This window comes from Diabrotica virgifera, chromosome 2 (genome assembly GCF_917563875.1).
Source record: "Diabrotica virgifera virgifera chromosome 2, PGI_DIABVI_V3a".
Classification (NCBI taxonomy): Eukaryota; Metazoa; Arthropoda; class Insecta; order Coleoptera; family Chrysomelidae; genus Diabrotica; species Diabrotica virgifera.
In genome coordinates, this window is record NC_065444.1 from 208,050,643 (window position 1) to 208,071,820 (window position 21,178).

Here is a 21,178-nt window from a genome sequence, read left to right on the forward strand (position 1 = left end):
CTCGTCTGCAAGTCTGGTCTTAAAATTTGTTTAAGATACTTATTTTCTTACCTAAATGCCATGTGGTTGTGTGCATACTTAAATCCCTTACATTTTTGCATTTTATAAAATTAGAGATCAAAAACTACTGATGCACCTAATTTTTTTATAAAAAATGAAATATTATTTTTATTTTTAATAACTGAGTTTTTTAGAACTACATAAACAATATTGTGATTCAAATTTTCACTTTAAATGTGTACAATAATCTACAAATAATAATACACTAAAGGTTCCAAACCAAGGCCAGAAAACAAACCAAAACTCTTATAAAATAATAATAAAATTAATTAAAAGTCAGTCACTGGGAGAGGAGTTCCAAAAAAATTCTAAGGTGTTTCGATGAAAAAACAATTCCCGATCTCGTTATTTTGGTAGAAATGCTTTATAGCACATACACTAAAGAATTGTCTTTTACAATTTGAAAATTCGAAATTACAAAGTATTATTTTGGATTTTCAAATTTTAAAAGTCAATAAGTATAAACACTTATAAAATTAAAACTGCGAGCACAGCGGTGCAGTTTCTGACTGTAGAGACGATGAGAACAAATATTAATTAATTTAGTTCTTGCTAATTGAAACCTTCACTTATTAGATCGTACGTCGATGTAAATAATATAAAATTATAGAAATAGACGAAACAGGCGAAATAGAAAATTTCAAAGGACCCCCAGAAACCTTATGGGAAATGGCTCTCTGTCAAATGCTCTGAAACTTTGGGTTCTGGTAGTCCTTAATGTGTAGAACATAAGACTCAATGGGCGCGTAGCTCCAAAAAATCATGTTTTCAAGATATAAGCCTCTGAAGTTATAGGTACAGTCAGGACGTTTGAGTTGGAATAAATTCATTTTCTCGAGAATGGGCGACTCTGGAGATAAATTACGAATCAGGTCGATTTTTATTTTTAAATTATAATTCTTTGGCATATATATCATACTAGTGACGTCATCCATCTGGGCGTGATGACGCAATCGATGATTTTTTTAAATAAGGGTAGGGGTCGTGTGACAGCTCATTTGAAAGGTTATTCAATTCCCCATTCACTGATATAAATATTAACATAATTATTTATACAGGGTGCCCAAAAAATTTTTTGAATGAAATTAGTTGAGACAAAAAGAAGAATGTATATAATTCATTTAATTCGAAATACATTTTACTGCTGTCAGAAAACAGAAAAAAATGTTAATTTGAAAAAAAAACATTACTTTTCGCTTAAATTAAATGTTCAAACTGCTAAGAGGCATGTGGGTGGCAGCTTTAATATTGAATTTAAGCGAAAAACAATATTGATTTATCATATAAACATTTTTCAACAAAGAGTTACGTCGCGGTTTTTCGTTGTGTCGGAACAATTTTTAATTCAAAGTTATAAAATTTTATTGATATACAAAAAAATTAATACTTTTAATATTGAAGTTTTCATAGCTTTTTAAGTTTTTAAATTATAAATGTAACAATTTAATATATTAAAAATAAAGATTTTATTATGAAAAACAGTTTGCAAATCAATGGCATCGAAATTTGATTTGATCTGGATGCAAAGTTAAATTGCTCCGTTCGTATTCCTTTCCCACTTTCCCCTAAGCCTAATAATAGTTAACGCTGTCGCGCTGTTGGCTATGGTTTGAGACGGTTTGAGTTTATGCAGTCTGTGAATCGTCCTCTACAAGAGTATTTTGAACTGACAAATAAACGTGACCATTTGTCCCATTTAAACTCTTCTTCTATCACCGTCTATATTCCTTGCTATCACCATGATATTGAATCAAAACAAGAAGCTAAAAAATGGTGTGAACCTGGTTCTTCGACTCCTGAACAAGTTCGTGTCCACAAATCGGCCAAGAAGGCGCTACCATCAGTTTTTTGAAATGCGCAAAGAATTTTGTTTGTGGATTACTTGTATACTGGTAAAACAATAAATTGCAAAGTATTAAGCCGGCCTCAAACGACTCATGTACTTCGCAAGTACAAAATTATTCGCCTACTTGGAAAGTATACGAATTTGCGATTGCAATGACAAACAGGGCACTCACACGACGAGTACAATTTACAAGTACGCGAGCGTAAACATTTGGCTTAACGACCTTGACAAATGAATCAGTGGTGTGATTACTAATAAATAGACCGGATATTTAGGAAAAAATAAATCGATATTTAAATACAGCACGTAGAAAGTTACAACTTTTTTCATTGTGTTCAGGATGATACCAGTAAAAAAATCAACAATAGAAAAATGGCTGGAAATGCATAGTTGCATTTTAAACTGCATGATATGCATCCAAAAGTGCATAAACATGTCAAAATAGTATTAAGGCCAGATTTTGTTACTCGGGGGGTTTTGGGTTGCTGAGGACGAATACGCCATCAGAACTGCCAATCGTCACCTGACCTGGACCAACTTACTGGTGTCCAGGTTCACTGCTAAGGTACGTCATCTAGAGTTTAGAGGGATTTCGGCACTAAATTTATGCAGATTGCTCGGTAGTTTTTGGGGTAGCTGAGCAAAGATACGCCATCAAAACCGACCCCCCGTTGCACCTGATGCCCAAAAACCCTCCAAACTCCTGAAAATAACATGCCTTAGTATTGTGTACCAGGTGGTCGGTGGGTGGGTTCCGATGGCGTATCCGTATTCAGCGACCCCAAAAACCGCCTACTTAAGGGGTCATATACGTTTCTCGAGCTTAAAAAGTAGTCTAAATGTAATAATAAATTGTACGAAAACTATTGGGCTAATTGATTTCATTTTTTTTTTATTTTAAAGGTGGACTCTTAAGGAGCATAAAACATATGTTAAAAGTTAAAAAAATAATTAAAAACATGGCGGCCGCGTCCAGTGGCGTAGAACGTGTTTTTTTTTTCAGGTCCAACGGTGGGCATGATTCAGCTCGTAATATTTATTTGAAACAAAAATTGTTTATTTGTTATCATTTTTTAGAGTCATAGTTCTCGTGTGACGAGAGAAATTTAAGAAAAAAAATTAATTACGGAAACGGTCGAAATTAAAAAAAGTCGTAATTTTCACCAAAAGAATTGTCTATTTTTTTACTGCTATTCGAAAATGGTTAAATTTAATCAAAAAAGCTCTCGTCGCACGATAGTGAATCTAATTTAGAATATGTGTGCCAAAAATGAAGTTAATTGGACGAACGGTTAAGCAGTTATCATGCCCACCGTTATGAAAAATGCTATTTCGAGAAAAACGTGTTTAAAGTTTTGCAAGACCTGCGGAGCGACCCGACTAGTTCCGTTTAAAGCAGCTGTAACTTCGTCAATAATTCGAATATCGAACTCGTTCTGGTCTTAAAATGTTTCTAAGAGATGTACCTTTTAAAATAAACAAAAAAAATAAAATCGATTTTTTGAAGCCGAGAAACGTATATGACCCCTTAATCTATTTGCATGCTTTCAGTGCCGAAAACCATAAAAACCCCAGAAGATGACGTGCCTTAGAAGTGACCAAGGTCACAAGGTGCTCCGGGGGTCGGTTCTGATGGAGTATTCGTGTTCAGCAGCACCCAAATCCCCGTATAATCCGTTTGCATTAATTTAGTACCAAAATCCCTCGAAACTCCAGAAGATGACGTGCTACAGTAGTGGCATTGGGCACCAGGGGCTACGGGTGTCGGTTCTGATGGCATATTCATATTCAGTGACTCCATAAACCTCCAAGTAAACTGATTGCATCAATTTAGGGCCGTTAACCCTCGAAGCTCCAGATGACGTGCCCTAGCAGTGACCCTGACCACCAAGTGCTCCGGAGGTAGGTTCTGATAGCTTAGTCATGTTCAGCGACCTCAAAAACCTCGCGAGTAATACAACTTGGCCCTTAATATGCTTATTTTGACATGTTTATGCACTTTTTAATGCATGTTAAGAACTTTAAAAAGCAATTATTAATTAGGAATTTCCACCCATTTTTCTATTGTAGACTTTTTTCCTGACATCATCCTGAACACAAGCAAAACTAGCAAGTCTCTAGGTGTTAGAAATCGATAGGGGTTAGAGTTAAAAATCGATTTATTCCGGTGTTTTAGTGCTAAATGAATAGTCGCAGTAAATGCCAATTATTTATACATTTCGTTTGACTGCCTCTGCAAGTATAGACAAGTATGTACTTCACAAGTGTGCGAATAATCGTGATCCCTTTGACTCGGGTCATTTTTACTGACAACAGTTGGAAGACGAACGAGTGGCAACGAGTGACAAATAATTGTACGAGTAACCCACTCAGACGACATAGCAAGTACATATACGCAAGTGACGATTATTCGCCAAATACACGAGTCGTTTGAGTCCGGCTTTAGACAAACTGAAGGAAAATATTCGTGAAAAAAGATCCGGTTTGCAGGCGAAAAAATCCTTTTCCATCAGGAAAATGCACGTGTCATATCAGCATTTTGACAATGGCTAAAACCCATAAATTATAGTTCGAATTGTTAGAGCATCTACCTTATTTACCACATTTTACACCAAGCGAGTTCCATCTAGTGATGTTGATTATAGTTACTTTCGAGTATTCTTTACAAATCGTTACTTTTGTATAAAATAATCATTTACAGTATTCGTTACTTTTATTACTATGATTACTTTTGTATTTGAGTACCGGTAATCATATCTAGAATCGTATTTCTAAGTAGGTAGCTATTTTGTATAGGTATTCCGATATAACAACGACCTTCACCGATCTGTTTAAGGAATAAAAATGATTTGATTACTATGATTATTTTTGTTACTTTTGCATTTGAGTACCGGTAATCATATCGAGAATCGTACTTCTCAGTAGGTAGGTATTTTGTATAGGTATTCCGATACAATAACGACCTTCACGAAGTACGAAGTAATCAAAGTAGATACAATAGACCTTACTTGCTCTGTTACGATTGGTACGAAGTAATCAGAGTAATCAAAGTAGATATAATAGTCGTTACTCGCTCTGATACGATTGGTACGAAGTAATCAAAGTAGATACAATAGTCGTTACTAGCTCTGATACGATTGGTACGAAGTAATCAGAGTAATCAAAGTAACGATTTGCCTCTCTGTATAATAATCGTTACTTTCGGTATTCGTAAGTAACGAGTACTTTGTAACGAATAGTTACTTTTTCAACATCACTACTTCCATCTGTTTCGATACCCAAAAAAATGTATGCGTGAAAAGCGTTTTTCATCAAATGCTGAGTCTATAACAGCTGTGGAAGCGTATTTTGCAGCCTTCTGTATTCTCAGTTCAGGGATGGAATTTATAAATTGAAATCTCGTTGGAACGAGTGTATTGATATTCAGCGAGGCTATATTGAATAATAAAGTGTATTTCAAACAATAACATTGTGTTTTTCTTATCGAATCGCAAAACTTATTGAAGCCTATTATTATTGCCATTAACTTTTTTTACACCGCAAGATGTAGTAAGATAGGGCCAGATGTAGTAAGGCAAAGACGAAGATAATTGTTCAGTCACGTAAAAAGAATGGGGGAGACAGAGAATGGGCAGACTACCAAGAATTGCGCTAGAAGGAAAACCAGCTGGCAAGCGTCCACCGGGGAGACCACCAAAAGATGGAGAGACAGCTGGAGTCTACCTCTCAAGAAATACTTCAACGTCGGAATTAACAGATCGACAGATCTACAACAAGTATAAGAAGAGAAGAGAAGTTTTTTAATTGAACGTATTTATATTTGAATTACCAATTTATCTAATAAACATTACACTACAACTTACCTTATCTCTATACCGAGCTTTCATTGCTATATGCAAATCTCTAAATCTACTATATCGCCTTAAAATAGTCCACCTTTCGTCGACTGCATTTATTCTAACTTCATATTCATAATGTGTTTTACTACCAGCTCCTCTTAAACAAAAGCTTGTTATTGAGACTATGGCGTCATGGTCGGTATCTGAAAAAACATTTAATGTAGATAGAAAGAAAAAAAAACAATAGGAAAACTATTTTGAAAAAACCAAAAACATCCTACACTACATAGACCAGTAAGGATCTGTTTTTAGGTGGATATGAGAGGTGGCATTCAGATTTTTGCGGATAAAGTTAGGTGATAACTTCGTTAATAATAATTGAATTATGCTCCTTCTCAAATATGCCCGGAACATTAATACAAAAAATAAAATATTTAAAAATTTCAAAAAATTTCGTTTTTTTCTACTTTTTTTGCTTATAACTTAAAAACTATTCATTTTAGAACAAAGTCGTACAGGAATAAACCAAAGATAATTAAATTTTCTATCAGATGCGATTGGTTAAAAAGTCTTAATTTATCACCCTTGCTTCAAAATAGCAATAAATATAAAATAAGGGGGCAAAACAAGCCTGTCCTTATTCAATGATTTTCCATCACTTAGGTTACACTTGGAACCTTCCTAATTCGCTTAGAAAATTTTTGTAATGTGCTAAAACCGTACACCAAATTTCATTAAAATTTACTTACTAGATTTTGCATAATAATTTTGCAATCTAAACTTTTTTTAAAAAATTAAAATTTTTTAAATCTTGCACAACAAAAACTAGAACATAAAAAGATTTGTCAATTTTTTTACATATAAAGAAGTACTCCACCTATCTAATGCACTTTACAGAATTGAAATCGGATTATTTAAGCAGCCTCAGCAATGCTTTAAAGTTATAAACAATTTTTTGGCTTATAAACAAATTAGTGCTGTGGGGGTGCTACGGGCTCCTTTATTTAGATGGACTTACCCAAGTTTTTTTTATGTATTTTGACCCGTATTACACGAATTTTTTGGGTAACAGTTGATCCGGATGTCTATAAGATTGTTATAAACACAGAACTTGAGGAATTACATAACACCGATTTTTCGCAAAATAAAACATTTTTTTTTGTATTTCTTGGGTAATTCTAAGCAAAAAATGTTCTTACAAGTTTTTTCGTAGGATGCATAGTTTTCGAGATAAACGCGGTGGAACTTTCAAAAAATCGAGAAATTGCAATTTTTGAACGCGAATAACGTTTGATTAAAAAATAAAATAGCAATTCTGCTGACAGCATTTGAAAGTTTCAAGTCAAATTATACCGGTTTTAATTATTTGCATTGCTAAAAATTATTTTTTTTATTATTAAACAAACCTATTTGTTTATAAGTCAAAAAATTGTTTATAAATTTAAAACATTGCTGAGGCCCCTTAAATAATCCGATTTTAATTCTGTAAAGTGTATTAGATAGGTAGAGCACCTCTTTATATGTAAAAAAATTAGCCAACTTCTAAATGGTCTACTTTTTGTTCAGAAAGATTTTTAAAAATTTGAACTTTTTTAAAAACATTTAGATTGCAAATTTATTATGCAAAATTTATTAGGTCGATTTTAATGAAATTTGGTACACGATTTAAGTATGTTACAAAGAATTTCCTAAGCGAATTACTAAGGTTCTAAGTGCCACCAAAGTGGTTAAAAAATATTAAATAACAACAGACTTATTTTGTATTTATTGCTATTCGCGGTGTGCAAGTACTTGGAAAGGGAAACGAGAAACGACCGTGCGCGAGTCGCGGAGAAATATTGCAACTATCTTAAATAATTCATATTGTCAATTGAAATTGTCAAATTGACGTATATTTCATACTTTCTGTCATTGACGCAGATAAATTATATATTGCTCCACAATATTGATATGATATGCAATTATTATATAAAGGTAAATTTAATTAATTGTATTTTGCTTGCAGTACTGCATTTTAATAACTGATTTTATTTACTACATACAATTGTTTACGTTTGCTAAACATAACCTGCATCTTATTTTTTCTTCTTATTATTTTTTTGGACTATGGTCTTGACAATTATCCAGCAACCAGGACTAATATAATTGGCCAATATAATTAAAAGTGCGAATAAAAGTACAGAGCGTAGAAATAGAGGTCGCTTTGCCGAACTTGCACGGTCCCAATATTGCAGAAAAGGTAATACCTTAAGACATTTTTTACCAGTCGTATATCATACAAAATTCAATTATCTTTATTTTATTTCTCAACGACTTTGTTCCAAAACGAATCGTTTTAAAGTTATAAGCAAAGAAAGCAGAAAAAATCGATGTTTTTCGAAATTTGTAAATATTTTAATTTTTTATTAATGTTCCGGGCATATTTTAGAAGGAGCATAAGTCAATTATTATTACTGAAGGTGTCACCTAACTTTATCTGCAAAAATCCGAATGCCACCTCTCACATCCAAAAATAGAGGTTTTTTCGCAGATCCTTACTGGTCTAACAAGTGAGCTTGCGTACAGGACGAAACTAACAATATAATACCAACGGAAAGCTATATCTATACAATTATATGACAAATCCTTAATCCTCTTAATTTAGGACTAAGTCCTCTTCATTCTTAAAATCTTCATTCACAGTTTCCACACAATGTTTATTCTTACTCTGATGTCCAGTTCTCGTACCACTGTTTTCGAGATCTCCCAGATCTCATCTTACGATATCTTGGATGCCGAATTTTTCTCTTATAAACTCATTCCTTTTTCGGTCCCTTTAAGAGTATAACCGGCAATGGATCTCAGCGATCTTATCTACGCAGAATATATTCTCACCTTATTTCCTATGTTCACGTGCTTGTTTTTGCAGATAATGTCACTAGATGTATCCAGATGCCATTGCTGCTCTATTAGTTTGTGCTTTGACTTCCTCCTTAGTTTTCTGTTACTGGTAATGTTGACTCCTAGACATTTAACGTCCATAACTTGCAGAAAACACTTTGGTTGTTTGCCGCTAATTTACAACTCTTAGGTTCTCTGTTGTATCTTTTTTATGGTCTTATCCATCATCACATTGAAGATAATTTAACTAAAGCTTTCTCCCTGCCTTATAACTGTGTGTATAGGTACTTTCTTAGTTAGCTGGAAGTCCAGTCTTACAAATATACTGTTGTTAGTGTTCATTTCTTTGTATTTTTAGTCTAGGTATTATATGCCTGTGGTGCTAAGTATTCTGCACATATAACCAACATTTTATAAGAGTCTATCATATGAATAAATCTACTTACCAACATTAATGGAAGGCATTGATCTGTACAAATTTTGATTTAATGGTGATAATCGTTGATGACCCTAAAAATAAATAAAGCGCATAATGAATATACAAAACTTTCTACAGAAATATGCGGTTTAGCGTAAACAATGTTCTATACAAAAATGTTCTCCATTCAATTTTAAACAAAAAAGCATAATCCCTCTAAAATGAACGGTTCCAATGTTACGGAGGTAGTATATTATAATTGGTCCAAAAAGAGGCCAAACCCCGTCATTCCAAATTAAAGTTTTCCTACAATACCAAATTGTTTTCTGTATCGTCTACATATTGTCCAGTAAAAAGTTACACTATTTTGAGCGTCGGGTTATGGGGGGGGGGGTAGGGGAAAAGTCGCGTCGGTATACTGCAAAAACTGACCAAGTCAAATTTTGTCAGTTTTGAGTTAACTTGACTAAGTCACTAAGAACCGCTGTTAGTTTTACCAGAAAAATTGACCAGGTCGTTTAAACGTAATACAACCGTCAAACAAAACTCGTCTATAATGACTATGTGCATAAGGCAATTTTTTGTTACATACAAAACTGACTAAGTCAACTTAGTCACTTTTGGCTGTCAGCAAATTGCACTTGTCCGTATCGTTAGTTTATGATTCAGAACTGTTTAGACTTTAAAAAGAGTACGATATTTTATACTTTAACAGTAATATTTATAAAGTATATTGCAAATACCACCCTCAGATTTGTCACAACTATAATATTCTTTCAAATTGTGTGTTTACAACTTTACAATCTATGAAGCGGCACCTCCAAATAATGCGCAATGTTATAATTGGACAGAGATTAATGGTCAACGTGGAAGCTCTGAAATTGGAATAGCATTGATCAAGTGGATAAAAACTCTGCGATCACATGATCAAAAGGCATCACAGAGATCAGTTTATATTCTGACTTATCAGAGATTTTTATATTCGTTCATTGCCGCATTAATTTGTATGTTGTTGTAACACACACATTAAGATTTTGCAGCATAATTTTATGGAAAAAGGACATTCGTACATGGAGGTAAACTCAATGCACAGTGCCATATAGTCTGTTAATAAAAATGTTGCCATTTTTACAATGAACGATCTGTTGAATATTTTCAAGCTAGCCCGTTCTACAAGACTCAACAAAGAGACGGTGCCTACAGACTTGAAGAATTACGGTTTTCAGACTTTTTCGATCTTAAGCACAGATGTTCTTAAAAAACAGAGACTAAGACTAAAATGGAAACAAATTATCGTGATTAAAATTAAAAGTTATGCGTTACTCTTAGAGTATGTGGCAAGGTGAGACCAGCTATTATTCCTAAGAACATTCCAATGTTATACAAAAGACTTTTGTCTATACCAGAACAAAATAAAAACAGCCTCCTTGCGTAGAAACAAAATTATTACGCAAGAGTTCCATGAGTGGTATAAATCGATTCCAGTAGTCAAAAAAAGTTTTCATACCGTAACCAGCTTCTTCTGAAAGCGACGACACAGAAACTGATTAGATTTTAATTTTTTTATGTAAAGACCGTAGTTAATAAATATAATTTCCTAATACGGTGTTGCTTATATTGACCAAGTCAAATTTCGAATTTTTTTCGACAACAAAAAGTGACCAAGTACAATTTTTTCTTAATTGTTCAAAGTCCACAATGTTTAAATATCGTGGTTAAAAACTAAAGTTTCTAATAGACAGGACATCAAAATTGCAGTCATAAATAGCTAATATCCGATTTTATAAACAGCTTCCAAGTTAAACTTGTAATTTCTCGAAAACAGTAATTTTTGACTTGGTCAGTTTTTTCAGTATGCCGACGGTATCGGAGTCGGTAAATTAGCAGTTTTCTAGATTTTTCGTCAATATTTCTTAACCTAAGAGGTTTAGCGTGAAAAATATTCTATACAAAACTTTTCTACATTAAATTTGAAACGATTAAATTTGCATAATTGTTCTAAAATCAACGGTTCCGGTGTTACGGAGAGTGTAAAGTGGAGGTTTTCCATATTTTCTACACTGTTTGGACTAATTCTAAAATTATTACGGAAGAAACTAATTTTTTTAACAGGATTTTGTTTTCTAAATATAATTTGCTATTTCATTGGCCGGTGGTATGTTACTGATACGCTCTTGAAGGAACGTCAACCTCAACAAGAGGCTTTTACAGGCCTAGGTCATATAAATCTCTGGTACGGAGAAACCTAATCTGAACTTTCTATGGACAATATCTCATGAATATCTTTCCAATAGTAAAATATTCGTTTCAAATTTAATGTAGAACATTTTTGTATAGATATTGTTCACGCTAATTAGAAATATTCACGAAAAACTACTAATTTGCCGACTTCTCCCCTCCACCTCCCCCCAAACCCGACGCTCAAAATGGTGTAACTTTTTACTGAACAATATGTGGACGATACAGAACAATTTGGTGTTGAGAGGAAAACCTTTATTTTGGATGACGGGGTTAGGCCTTTTTTGGACCAATTATACTATACTACCTCCGTAACTTTGGAACCGTTCGTTTTAGAAGAATTATGCATAGGATCTTTTTTATTGCAAATTTAATGTAGAACATTTTTGTATAGAACATTGTTCACGCTAAACCGCATAGTTTTGGAAATATTGACAAGAAACTCTTAATTTACCCACTTCTCCCCCACCTACCCCCCAAACCCGGCGCTCAAAATGGTGTGACTTTTTACTGAACAATATGTAGACCATATAGACAGTGGCGTAACTAGTCTGGCTGCGCCCCAATGCCCCCGTGCGCCCATATTCGTAGACTAATTCTCCCCCCTCCCCATAACCTCCAACGAAACTAACAACATTTCTCTACACTACACACGACATTGTACAAGCTCTATCCAGTGAGAGAAAGATTATTCAAAGAAATATAATTTATTATGTATAGTAATTTTAAAGTTAATTATTAAAAAAAATATTATTCAAAAAATTAATTGAAAGTAAAATTAAGTTACTAAACATTTCTAAACATCATTAACATAACTTGAAGTTTGAAGTAAGGATCACAGTACATACTTACAATTAATTATTGTACTTTTTAGGACGATCAAATATAGACTACTTCTTACTTTACTTAACATTTGATATTTATTCAGTGCCCCATACAGTATACATGATATCGCAAGCTACAATATAATGTTTATGTTCCGTTTCTCAAACTTTAATTAATTTTACTAGATGATACATTCTTACAGTCAAAGAGCTGCCTACAGCTCGTAGTGACAACACTGTACGTTAATTCCTATTCCCTGACAAAGCCCCTACGGCTCTTCGAATATTTGTTTTACATTTATTTTCGGTAAGTTACAGGGAGTTTTGCTTCGACATATTTTTTTGCTAAAAATTTTCCAGAATTTTGCGCCCCCCTAAGGCCTGCGCTCCAATGCACCGCATTGGTTGCATTGGCGTTAGTTACGCCACTGCATATAGAACAATTTGGTGTTGAAGGATAACTTTCACTTTGGATGTCTGGGTTTGGGTCTAGTTATACCATACTAAAAATAAATCGTTCCAGAAAAATCCACGCCTATCTCTACTTCACCGGTACATAAGCTGTTGGATCGAGATCGTTCTGGAACGCCTCATCCTTCGCATCATGCCTCGACGAAAATTTTTCGAATTATATAATATAACGGAATAATATATAACGGTTCACGGAATTTTAGAAGGTAAGCATTGTATACCAGGGATCAATTGGGGGCAAGATTCCCAAAGGGGGAATTGCACTCGGATGTAATCCGTTTACTCTGAATCCAAGTAACGCCAGGGACGATTCACCTGATACTGTCTTTAGAAGATTTACAGTTTCACAAAAAAAAGATGGTTTTGAAGAGAAAATAATACAAGTATAAATTATTATAATTAATTGGAACCCGAGAGAAATGTCATCAACTAAAAAAAAAATACTAAAAGGATAATAGACACATCATAGGATATTCAAATTGTCAGACATTTTGTACTTTCTCCGTTGTGTTACTTTACATCACGTTCCAAAAGAGCAATTGACCATTTGGCAACTATCTAATTGTAATAAATATTAAATTGCTTTGCTAAGTTGCAAATATTTATAAATAAAAAATTATATAATAAATAATTAAAAAATAATTATTTCTCACAAAAATTATAATATAAATTACACCAATCTCTTGATATTTCTTTGCGTACAAAATCTGAACAGGCGTAATAAAATAATTATAATAAAAAATAAAACCATTTAGTTATATTTAACATAATAAATTTAACAAACTAATAAATACATATTTATTGATATAGTTCATACCAGACCCTCCTTTCAGTGCGTCATACTTTATCGAATTCTCTCTGGAGCATTAAGTTCGAAGTGACAGAAAAAAAAGTACGTCCGTAATTATTATACATAGAACTTCGAAAATGATGTATTCGTTAACAGGTATTTCCATATTAAAGCGACTTATACTAAATATATGTATAATTGGTTGACGATTACAATACTCTACACAGATAACCAATCAATGATGCGAATAAAGATAATTCGACACAAAAGTAATCGATCGTGACAGTACCTTCACAATGGTAACGGATAAAATGACAACTGTAAGGCTAAGGCTCCACGGGCGACAAATTTACGCTAGCAGTAGCCGTAAAACGAACTTAAGGTTCCGCGGAACGGAATAGGAATAGCCGAACTGAACCGACTACGCACAAGTCCTGTGGTCGGTTCAGTTCGGCTATTCCTATTCCGTTCCGCGGAACCTTAAGTTCGTTTTACGGCTACTGCTAGCGTAAATTTGTTGCCCGTGGAGCCTTAGCCTAATTCTAGGTTAGTATTTTTCAACGACGTAAATATAAATATTTTATGTCATTGGTGTATAGGGCACTCCAAGACTTTGACTTTTGGGAGGCAAAACTGTAAAACATTGTGATTATGTTTATATTATTTGCACCACATGTTTCTTAAGTTTTTTTACCGTTACCAGTTTTTTAGCTGTATTTTCCGAACATTTTGTTGTAGATTTTGTGTAGTTTTTAGTTATAGAAATGCTTGAACGACTTTATTTAGTTTTAAGCAGTGAATAAATAAACATGAGTGCATACAAAGTTGTTGGTAGAGAATACAAATGTTGCTAGTAGGTACCTAGAAGCACAGTGGTAGGTACAAGCAAAATATTGGCAAAATAAATAAGTACTTTCCCTCAAGGGGTCTGAGTTAACCTACAGTTTAGACGTTTTCCAAGCGTAAGTAACATGGATACAGCTATTTAACATTTATATAGGACGTTTTATAGCATTTAACCACCATTGTTTTTGTCTCTCAGATAATAACTTGATTAGTTGTTTTATGTTTTTGCCTCTCAGACGATAACTTATTTAGTTGTTTTACACTTAAAATGTAGTACTGATGGTAACCGATAAAACTGAACTTCATGAATACTTCGCATTCCACACTTCAAAACACAACAGAAATGAGGCATATTATCTTTTTAAATTAATAATTCTTCTCGTGAGAATGAATTAATCAGTGGCGGCTTTTCTTTATGTGCTGCTGAGCTGCAGAACTACCAAACAACCATAGCAAATCTTAATTATTAAAGAATAATTAATATAGTTTTATTTCAAATCTGCCATATTATCATATTAAACATCAACTGTTAATAATAATTCACCAACAACGATGATTAATATTATTTTTTTTACGTATTTACTCCTCTAGTGAAACCGTATAATTTTTTTACGTATTTGGTGCTCCAGTGAAGCAATCTTTTTACGTATTTGCTGCTCCAGTGAAGCCGCGTCGATAAGAACCGAAACACTGGCAGCGGTAAAATGCATTTATTAGGCAAACGGCGATCTTAGCCGATGTGCTTCGGCAATCGGCTGATTAACGGCCTCGGAAATGTGTTTGCGAGCTGCAATTCACGACAGTTATTCGTGACCGTTGCATCTGTGCCGTGTTTAGAAATTCTTAGGTAACGATAAAGTAATCGAAAAGTTTGCGACAAAAAAGGACCGGCGTATTAATTTCCAATTTAGAAAAATGCAATAAATGTAAGTTAATCAGATTTTTATAGCATGTCGTTATTAGTTACTATTAATTAGTATTAAAGCTAATTTTATTGTTTTTGTTTTCGTATGTTATTCTATTTCTATTATTTTATATTGGCCGTGGTTCATGCAGCACACCCTATAGCAGATGTCACGAGCCGCCACTGGAATTAATCCTACAAAATTACAACGAAACGCAACTAAAATGATCTAAAACACATTAAGAACTGATAAAATAACATTAATGTTTGCCTCCCCGCTATGGCAACATTCTTAAAATCCTATATGTCAAAATTAATGACGCACTAAAAGAAGGGTTTGATATCAACTTTACATATCATAATACAATAAATCACCTGTAACGACGGAGAGTATAAAGCTGACGTAGACCCAGTATGTAACGGCCTAATAGGACTAGGACTATCAATATCTTGCAGAGGATGTTCAGATGTTGGAGATAGAGCTGAAGTACACCCAAACTTTAAAGACATATATTGGCGCTGCAGTTCTTGTAATACCTAAAAGCCGCAAAGGATGTATTTAAGGTTTATAAAGTTATCATTATTAATCTAAATTTATTAGAACAATCACACAGCTATGGAAGTGGATGATAGATGAAAGGCTAACATGAAATTCTGCTCTACAGATAGATAAATGGAACCAATGCAGGCATACAAACGAAAGCAAATCTAAAAAGAAGGAAAAATATTATTTTTGTAGAAATTTCTGACAGAGTAACTTCTAAAATTAATCAATATAAAACATATTCGGTTTGTATCGGGTCTGTTATAAATGTCAGTGAGCATTATAAATATTTTTCACTGTTTCTTCTTTTTCTTTTTTGGCAACACAACGCTGGATGGGTCTTTGCCTATCAGGATATTTCCTTCCACTCAGACCCCTCTTGTGCCTTTCTCCTTCATTGTCTTACAGTCATAGTCTTCAGGTCGTCTTCCATGTCATCCAACTATCTCGTTCTGGGTCATCCTTTTTTCGTCTTCTTATTGGCTTCCATTTTACTATTTTCTTTGTTGATTTTGTGTCTTCTTGCCTCTGGACATGTCCCAGCCATGGTAGTCTTTGACTTTGAACAAATCTTACAATTTCGTGCTCTTCATTCAATTCATTAATCTCGTCGTTTCTCCTGATTCTCCATATATCGTCTTCCTCTTAAACCTGGCCGTATACTTTTCTCAGTATCTTTCCCTCGAATGTCTTTGAGTTGCGCTTCATCTGTTGTGGTTGTTACCCAGATATTTCACAAGCATAGGTCACTACGGGCGTAATTAATATTATGTAGGTAGTCACTTTGGTTCTTTTGTATAATAATGGCGACATCATTAATATTTTATTATATTATGTACATTATAGTATGTACAATTCCCACTAGAAATCGATGCTTTAATTTCCCTACTTATGGAATTCTTTTGACTGATTTCTGTGTCAAGATATGTAAAGTGTCCTTGCTTCTACAATGTGAAGAATTTCTAACAAAGCGCCAAATTTATATTTAGTTTGTATCAATATATAACACATACTTCTGGCATTCTTAAGCAAATCAAATACTACCAGCAAACATAATAGGTATATCTTCTGTAATAAGTTTAACGTTTTTTTTTGGATTTTTAAACGTTTTCTTGAATTATTGCTTAAAATAGTTATGAAGATCCTTATTTTTGACCGCTTTTATATATTGCAGTTTTTGTACGTTAATTATAGTCATTCTCGACTACTTAAGTACAATATTAAACATATTAACTATATCTCAGATTATTATTTATATAACTAGGTTATGTTTTGGTCGGTTATGAAGTTTTCTGTAGTAGAAGTTTTTCATTTTGGAGAATATTTTTATATTATCAATAAATTGAATGATGTTTAGTAATATTCCTAGGTATTTATATTTTCCTAAGTACCTATTCGTTCAGAAAAGTAGGAAATCATCCCAAATTTATGTAAATTGAAAGTACAAATATATTCGATCCCATTTAAGATTTTTGTTTGAGTATTTCCCAATACAAAGTAGGTTAAGTATATTAAGGGGAAAGGCGCAAAATGTCGCCTGCCAAAATTTTCAATGTTTTTTAAATGTATTCATTTTGTTCGAATCCTGATAAAACTAATAAGTATTTTTAAAAAATTTAAACGCAGAATGAAATATTACGTTATTACCGAGGACCGAAAGTCCCTTAGAATAAATAAAAAGTTTCTTTTGAATGAAATATTTGCAATTAAAAATCACACTAAATTTTCTCTTCTATTTTCACTCCTGTAACTTATTAAAATAAACATTATAGAAGTTTTCAGGGACTTTTAGCCCTCAGTAAGAATGTAATCTTTCATTCTGCGTTGAAATTTTTCAAAAATATTTATTAGTTTTCTCAGGATTCGAAAAAAAAATGAATATATTTAAAACGAACATTTTGACAGGCGACATTTTGCGCCCATGCCCCTAAATATGAAAATCAAGTGAACAAATAAAAGATTCTATTCGCGGTGTGCAAGTACTTGGAAGGGAAACGAGAAACGACCGTGCGCGAGTCGCGGAGAAATATTGCAACTATCTTAAATAATTCATATTGTCAATTGAAATTGTCAAATTGACGTATATTTCATACCTTCTGTCATTGAAGCAGAAAAATTATATATTGCTCCACAATATTGATATGATATGCAATTATTATATAAACGTAAATTTAATTAATTGTATTTTTAGTGCAGTACTGCATTTTAATAAATAATTTTATTTACTACATACAATTGTTCACGTTTTCATAACATAACCTGAATCTTATTTTTTCTTCTTACTATTTTCTTGGACTATGGCCTTGACAATTATCCAGTAACCAGGACTAATATAATTGGCCAATATAATTAAAAGTGCGAATAAAAGTACAGAGCGTAGAAATAGGGGTCGCTTTGCCGAACTTGCACGGTCCCAATACATGTTTTACATATTCTCATTATACTAAGAGAAATACAATCATGCACACTAACATTAGTTTTCGGCTATATACACTTCTCACATTCTTAGGTCAATAGAAAATAATATACTTACTGCGATTTGATTATCTATATGTACTTTCAAACAATTTCCATCCAAATTTCTCATGATAAGAAGTTTTTGCTGTGTTATTCTTTGGGCGAGTCTTCTCAAGCACATTTCCGTTTCCCTTCGTTTATTTTTCTTATTCGACGGCGATCTATTTTCTATTGAACTAGTTGACTGTGAGTCACTAACCACCACCTTTTAGCAAAGACAACACATAATGCAGATAAATAAATATTGCGTACGATTAGCAAATCAAAAGAATTAACTAAAGAGAAAGCATGAAGTACTACGTGCTTTTTTTACACAGATCGTATATGCATCGCGTAGTTTATTAACTTTTAAAATGAATTATAATGCTAAAAAGGGTACCTCCCTTTAAGGGTTAAGATAGGCAAAATACCCTCATTATCAGGATTAAATTTATTCATTTTTTTACGTTCTCTGTATGTGATTAAAAAATAAGACTCAATTTTAGCCGACAACCCATTCTCTAACTCTACCACCAAAACGTCATTTTTTCTTTTTTTTTTTTCGGTGCGTTGCAATCAATTTAAAAAAACCCACAGTTTTCTACGGCTTCTACAAAATTTGTCTATTTTTCTAGACCAGTAGGTTGACTGTACATAACCTAAACATGATTTATCGTAACAGAAAATAGCGTATAACTCTTTTTTGAGATGTCTGCAGGTTTATTTTTGTATTTTATCAAAAATAGATTTCTGATTTTGTCCGTCTGCGAATAACCCGGTTTTCAAGTATTTTTTACTACAATGAAACAGTCTCAAATTCATCGCCTTATAAATGAACCAGTCCGTCCCTGTGGTGACGAGTGAATTGGGAATTGGATGCAAGCATTATATAGCGAAAACTTCTTAATATATCGACGGTATATAGTCTAGGCGCCAAATAGAGGTCACCGTGTCATTTTCAATTCTGATGGACAAACTCAACGGTTTCTTTTGGTTTTTGGGCTGCTGATTACGAATTTCGAGGGGGGATTTCGATCCGAGTGGTCAAAAAATTGTTATAAACAATTTAATTGTTTATAAGGCTCTGGCTCATAAACTAAAAGAGATAAAAAAAATGTTTCAAACAAAATTTGTTCCCTAATAAAAAACGAGAAAACAACCGTTTACTAAACTTAAATCCGACAATTAGAACTCAAGATATTGTAAAATTCGTGCACAATGCAAATTGCAAAATAAGTATTTTTCGAAGCTTTACCGATCGTAACTCGGCTTCTACGCACGCAAATGAGCCTTATAAGGTGTCCTTTTAAAGCTTAATTTAGAGGCCTCCAAACAAAGTTCGTAAAATTATTTTATCTTTATTTGTTTTAAAGTTATACCCGTTTGAAGTTATAATTTTCTCAAAAAAATTGTACATTAATTTGTTTATAAAGGTTTCAAGCAAACTTGAGCTATAAACATTTATACTTTAATTAACAATAATGATAAAACAACTCAAAAGGAACAATTTGAGCTTACGAAAATGTTCGTAAGTTTATTTTTGGCTAAGATGTCGATATTTTAATGGCGCCCTATGAGGCGCAAGATTGGCTCACAGTCAAGTAAGTATGTATTCTTCGACGCTTTATCGATCGTAACTCGGCTTCTACGCATGAAAATGAGCCAATATGTGATATTCATATAAAAATGGATCGAGTTCTTTTGCAGCATCATCATTGCATATAAAACGAGCATTTATGATGTGGCGGCATACACGCAATTGACGGGCCTTGATGATGCTGCAAAAGAACTAGATCCACTTTATATGGATATCATATAGATAAGCCCTGAAGCCTCAAAAAGTTTTAGTTTTACTGCCTACAAGAACAGACTTGTACCACCATGTAACTGTTAAAATTTCGCTAAGAACTTATGCAGATGTAAAAAAGCTGATATTCCCTGTATATCTCTATGCAGATTTGCAGATGCATGAAAAGAAATGTTTGTAAAAATAGTATTAATAAATAATATCAACTTACTTTTTAGTTATACTTTTGAAATATTAGTTTTTAATGTTTTTTTCTCATTTAGTGCAAAAAATAAAGACAATGTAAATAGAATGAAAGGTGGTACGAGGTAAAGTATGATGATTTAATTATAAGAATTATATGATAAAATTTTATTAGGATCTTCAAAAATGAAAAATGAAGATAACGTATGTATACATAGAAATTATAATTTGCATCGAGAAGTTAGCGCGTAAACCTTTAAACGGTGAGCCGATCTTGCGCCTCATAGCGCGCGCCATTAAAATATCGACATCTTGGCCAAAAATAAACTTATGAACATTTTCATAACCTCAAATTGTTTCTTTTGAGTTTTTCTATCATTATTGTTCATTAAAGTATAAGTGTTTATAGCTCAAATTTGCTTGAAACCCTTATAAACAAATTAATGTACAATATTTTTAAGAAAATTGTAACTTCAAACGGGTATAACTTTAAAACAAATGAAGATCAAGTAATTTAACAAACTTTGTTTGGAAGCCTGTTAATTAAGCTTTAAAACGACACCTTCTAAGACTTATTTGCATGCGTAGAAGCCGAGTTACGATCGATAAAGCTTCGAAAAATACTTATTTTGCAATTTGCAATTTGCATTGTGCACTAATTTTACAATATCTTGAGTTCTAACTGTTAGATTTAAGTTTAGTAAACGGTTTTTTCTTCGTTTTTTATTAAGGAACAAATTTTATGTGAAACATTTTTTTATCTCTTTTAGTTTATGAGCCAGAGCCTTATAAACAATTTATAAACAATTAAATTGTTTATAACAATTTTTTGACCACTCGGATCGAAATCCCCCCTCGAAATTCGTAATCAGCAGCCAAAAATCCATATGAAACCGTTGAGTTTGTCCATCAGAATTGAATATGACACGGTGACCCCTCTGGCGCCTAGACTAATATGACGATATGATGTTTTTCATTTGCCATCCAAATACCCAGAAATAATGCGTTGTGCCATGTGTCGGCTTACTGTTA

General features: G+C 33.1%; 1 protein-coding gene across 3 annotated transcripts in view; it reads right to left on the reverse strand.

Annotated features, from left to right (window-relative positions):
* Nucleotides 1–21,178, reverse strand: part of LOC126879789 (kinesin-like protein Klp98A) — a 193,770-nt gene that overhangs the window by 19,313 nt on the left and 153,279 nt on the right. The window contains exons 17-20 of one of the 3 annotated variants that reach the window (XM_050643048.1): nucleotides 18,194–18,382; nucleotides 15,492–15,653; nucleotides 9,072–9,135; nucleotides 5,770–5,948 (exon numbers count right to left, since the gene is read on the reverse strand). In XM_050643048.1, the coding sequence (XP_050499005.1) occupies nucleotides 5,770–5,948; nucleotides 9,072–9,135; nucleotides 15,492–15,653; nucleotides 18,194–18,382 (594 nt within the window). The remainder of the gene's footprint in view (nucleotides 1–5,769; nucleotides 5,949–9,071; nucleotides 9,136–15,491; nucleotides 15,654–18,193; nucleotides 18,383–21,178) is intronic. The other 2 variants (XM_050643049.1, XM_050643051.1) reach the window with 2 other exon arrangements.